The sequence below is a fragment of the Galeopterus variegatus genome, unplaced genomic scaffold, assembly GCF_000696425.1.
Source record: "Galeopterus variegatus unplaced genomic scaffold, G_variegatus-3.0.2 Scaffold11309, whole genome shotgun sequence".
Lineage (NCBI taxonomy): Eukaryota > Metazoa > Chordata > Mammalia > Dermoptera > Cynocephalidae > Galeopterus > Galeopterus variegatus.
Window position 1 is genome coordinate 24,638 of NW_007737420.1, and position 4,736 is coordinate 29,373.

General features: G+C 39.8%; 1 protein-coding gene across 1 annotated transcript in view; it reads left to right on the forward strand.

Annotated features, from left to right (window-relative positions):
* Positions 1 to 1,399: 1,399 nt before the first annotated feature.
* The window catches only part of LOC103610564 (immunoglobulin alpha Fc receptor-like), a gene marked incomplete at its 3' end in the record, with an annotated part of 19,184 nt that continues 15,847 nt past the window's right edge, over positions 1,400 to 4,736 (forward strand). Inside the window, exons 1-2 of the mRNA XM_008594713.1 lie at positions 1,400 to 1,489; positions 2,879 to 3,224. Coding sequence (XP_008592935.1) covers positions 1,400 to 1,489; positions 2,879 to 3,224 — 436 coding nt within the window. The remainder of the gene's footprint in view (positions 1,490 to 2,878; positions 3,225 to 4,736) is intronic.

A 4,736-nucleotide genomic window follows, 5' to 3' on the forward strand; every position in this document is an offset into this window, starting at 1 on the left:
TGCAGCACTCTTTACGATAGCTAAGAGTTGGAACCAGCTCAAATGTCCATCATCAGATGAGTGGATACGGAAAATGTGGTATATCTACACAATGAAATACTACTCTGCTATTAAAATGAATGAAATCCTGCCATTTGCAATGACATGGATGGACCTAGAGAGAATTATATTAACTGAAACAAGTCAGGCACAGAAAGAGAAATATCACATGTTCTCACTTATTTGTGGGAGCTAAAAATAAATAAATAAATACAAAAAGAAATGGGGGGAGGGAAGAAGACACAACAATTACAATTCCTTGAAGTTGATATGACAAGTGAACTGAAAGGACATTGTTGGGAGGGGGGGGAGCGAGAGGAGGGAGGGAGGTTTCAGTAATGGGCCACAATAATCAACCACATTGTATACTGACAAAATAAAATAAAATTTGGAAGAGAAAAAAAAAAAGAAATACCTGAGACTGGGTAATTTATAAGGAAAAAGGTTTATTTGGCTTATGATTCTGGGACAGCAGCATCTGGCATGAGCCTAATAGAGGGAGAACTCACTCACTACCCCTCCACCCCCAAGGAGAGCAATCCATTCATGAAGGATCCGCCTCCATGACTCAATCAGTTTCCAACACTGCCACATTGGAGATCAAATTTCCACATGAGTTTTGGAGGGGACAACACATCCAAACTCCATCAAAACTCTTCAGTAGTCTGTCTTCAGATAAGCTCACCAACCTCCCCAGGCCCACCAAACCCTGCTCACTGTGGCCTGTGTCTACTCCTTCAGCATATCATCCACTCTCCCTCTGTGGCTCTGATCTTCACCCACACTGACCTTAATTTAGTTTCTCCTTCATTCACTTCACTTTATTGACTCAGGGCCTTTCCCCCTGCTGCCCTTCTATCTACAATACTTCAACCCTACCTATGCACATTTCCTAGACAATTCCTACTCATTCTCACATATCACCTGAATTCCCATGTCTGTTACCAGATCTCCAAGTTCTACTGCTTTATACTGCAGATCACATATCTACCACTACATACTCGTGTTTTTAATTAATATATGACATTTCCACATCATCATTTTCTTTAACCATCTTTAGGTCAGGGTCCCTCTACCTTGACACTATTGATATTTGGGGCCAGATAATCCTTTGTTTAGGGGGTTGTTCTATGCATTGTAGAATGTTTAGCAGCATCCTTGGCCTCAACCTACCAGATGCCAGTAGTGTCTTCCACCCCAGTTGTGACAGCCAAAAATGTCCCCAGATATTGCCAATGTCCCCTGGAAAGCAAAATTATTTCCTGTTGAGAACCACTGGTATAGGTCATAATAGAAGATTAATGATACATCTGGATAATGTAGACATCTCTGCATATATTTAGAAACAACAAATGCATAGATGTATTGGTGGGTGAATTATACTGAATATACGGAATCCTTGCAAGCTTCAATGAGCATCAGCGGCAGCTTCCACAGCCACCTGCATCAGGTTTGTCTTGCTTGGCAGCAATCCTTGTAGAGGTTGACAAATTCACTTTTTCTCCCCCTTTACAGAGCTGCAGTTGAACACATTGCTATCGTGTCTAAAATAAGTGGCACACCCTGATAAAGGGAACAAGCAGGTTTTGAGCATCCCCCACCCCTTTCCTGTTCTGTATCGGTATTATAGCTGAGAACAGAAGTCTCCAGGATGCAAAATCACAGCATGAATGAATCAAAGCCAGGAGGCTGTCTCACAGAATTAATCATCGTATTTATCAGACGCTTGTATTAGTGGTCCTTCACATCGCGTTCTCTAACTGCTCCAGGATAGAGAGTTCTCCCCATCTGCAGGAAGAGAGTTCAGAATCTGGACTGAGATATTCCCAGTTTCCAAACCAGGCTTGGTTAGTATTCAATTTGTGATCTTGAGCAATTGACATGGTATTTCCAAGCTTCTACACCTTCATTTTAGAGTGGAGAGCAGAATTGGGTATTGGTAAGGATTATTACAGAAACCAAATATTAAGCAAACTTCATGGTAGATTAGTGGTAGCCAGGAGCTGGGGAAAGAAGAGAATTTAATAAGACAGGTTAATGAATATAAGGTGTCCTTTGAGGGTGATGAAAACGGAACAAGATAGAGGTGATGGTTGCACAACCTTGCGAATGTACTAAATGCCAGTGAATTGTACACTTTAAAAATTGTTAATTTTATGTTATGTGAATTTCATATCAATAAAAATAAACACATAAAAATGTTGTTCCTTAAAAAACTAAACATAGAATTACCATATGATCTAACAATTCTACTTCTACCTATACAACCAAAGGAATTGAAAGCAAGGATTTTAGGAACTATTTGTATACCAATGTTCATTGCAGCATCATTCACAATTGGCAAAAGGCGGAAACAATGTAAATATCCATTGACAGATGAAGGGATAAACAAAATGTGGTGTATATATACAATGGAATATTATTCAGCCATGGAAAGAAATGAAGTTCTGACACATGCTATGATGTAGATGATCTTTGAAGACATTATTTTAAGAAAATAAGCCAAAGAAAAATACTGTGATTCTGCTTTTATGAGTTACCAACAGTAGTTAAATTCACAGATGTAAAGTAGATTAGAGGTTAACAGAAGCTGGGGGGAGGGAGATTGGCAAGTTATTGCTTACTGGTTACAGGGTTCGTTCAAAGTAATGAAAACTTTAGGAATAGTAGTGGTGGTTGCACAACATGGTGAATATAATTAGTGCAACTGAGTTAATGTTAAAATGGTTAAAGTTGCAAATTTTATTTTATGTATATTTTATGTATTTAAAAAAACTATTTAAAAAAGGAAAGAATTGTAGACCTCTCACACTTTCATTTATTTGTGTTTCCTCCACAGAGAAGGAAAGAAATGGTTTCCCCATGCAGGCCACCTGAGTCTAGGCTTTCTTTTGCCCCAGGGGACTTTCCCAGTCCTATCATATCTGCCGTACCAAGTCCCGTGATCCTCTGGAATGTGTCTGTGAAGATTCTGTGCCAGGGAACTCCTGAATCTTACCTGTACCAACTGGTAATCCCGGGAAACTCGACATACAAGGAGGTAGAGAAGAAACTGGGAATTCAGGAATTGGCTGCATTCACCATTAACCGCATGGATACAAATACTGCAGGGTATTATCAGTGCCCATATAGGAAAGAGTACCACTGGTCAGGGTACAGTGAAGCCCTGCAGCTGGTGGTAAAAGGTAAAGAGACATCCACTGTCAGCAGCCCCCAGGTGTTTTTCTTTTTTCTTTTTTTGTTAATGGATTAAAGATTTTTTCCTTTTTTTTAATTGTAACATAGTTTTACTTTCTTTTCATTGGTGATAAATATTCATGAGATACAGAGCTGATTGTCACCCCTCGTGCCCATGATATGAAGGCCAGATTCACACTGGCAGCATGCCCATTACCACAAATTGTATTTCTACACTGTGTCCTCCACCCAATTATCTCCAACCTCCCTGACCCTCCCTCTTTCCTGCCCCCACTCCACTTTGTATCACAAGGAATGTTCTCTCCCTCTGCAAGTCCAACGCACCACTGCAATCTTTCTTTCCTTCCTTCTTTTTCTCATAGCTCCCACTAATGAGTGAGTACATGTGCCACTTATCCCTCTGTGCTTTGTTTATTTCACCCAACATAAGCTTCTCCAAGCTCATCCATGTTGTTGCAAATGAGAGATCATTCTTTTTTATGGCAGAGTAGTATTCCATGCTGTATATATATCACGGTTTCCTTATCCAATCATCCATCTATGGACATTTAGTTTGGTTCTGTGTCTTGGCTATTGTAAGCAGAGCTGCAATGAACATGGGAATGCAGGAATCCCTTTGACATGATGATTTCCATTCCTATGGTTATATACCCAGAAGTGGGATTGATGGATCATATGGAAGATCTATCAGTGGTTGTTTGAGAAACCTCCATATTGTTTTCCATAGCGGTTGTACTAATTTATAGTCCCACCCACGGTGCAGGAGTGTTCCCTTCTCTCCACACCCTCACCAGCATTTGTTATTCACCATCTTTTTGATTATAGCTAGTCTCACTGGGGTGAGGTGGTATCTCAGTGTAGTTTTAATTTCAATTTCCCTGATGACTAGTGATGTTGAGCATTTTTTCATGTACCTGTTGGCCACTTGTATGTCTTCCTTTGAAACATGTCTATTCAGCTCCTTTGCCCATATTTTAATTGGGTTGTTTGTTTTCTTACTGTGTAATTACTTGAGTTCCTTGCATATTCTGGATTAATATTTTTATTGGTTATGAATATTCATGAGATACAAAGCTGATTGTCACCTCTCATGCCCAGGATGTGAAGGCCAGATCCATACTGGCAGCACGCCAATTACCACGAAATTGCGATTATACCACACGTCTCCTCCACTATTACGTCTGACCTCCCTTATGTCCTTGTTGGATGCATAGTTAGCAAAAATTTTCTCCCACTCTGTAGGTTGTCCTTTCACTCTGTTGATTGTTTCCTTTGCTGTGCAGAAGCTTTTTAGTTTGGTATAGTCCCATTTATTTATTTTTTCTTTTGCTGCTTGTGCTTTTGGGCTCATGTTCATAAAGTCTGTGCCCAGACCTAGTTCCTGAAGTGTTTCGTCTATATTTTCCCTTAGTAGTTTTACAGTTTGGGGTCTTATACTTAAGTCTTTCATCCATTTTGAGTTGATTTTAGTATATGGTGAGAGGGCCATATATAGTTTC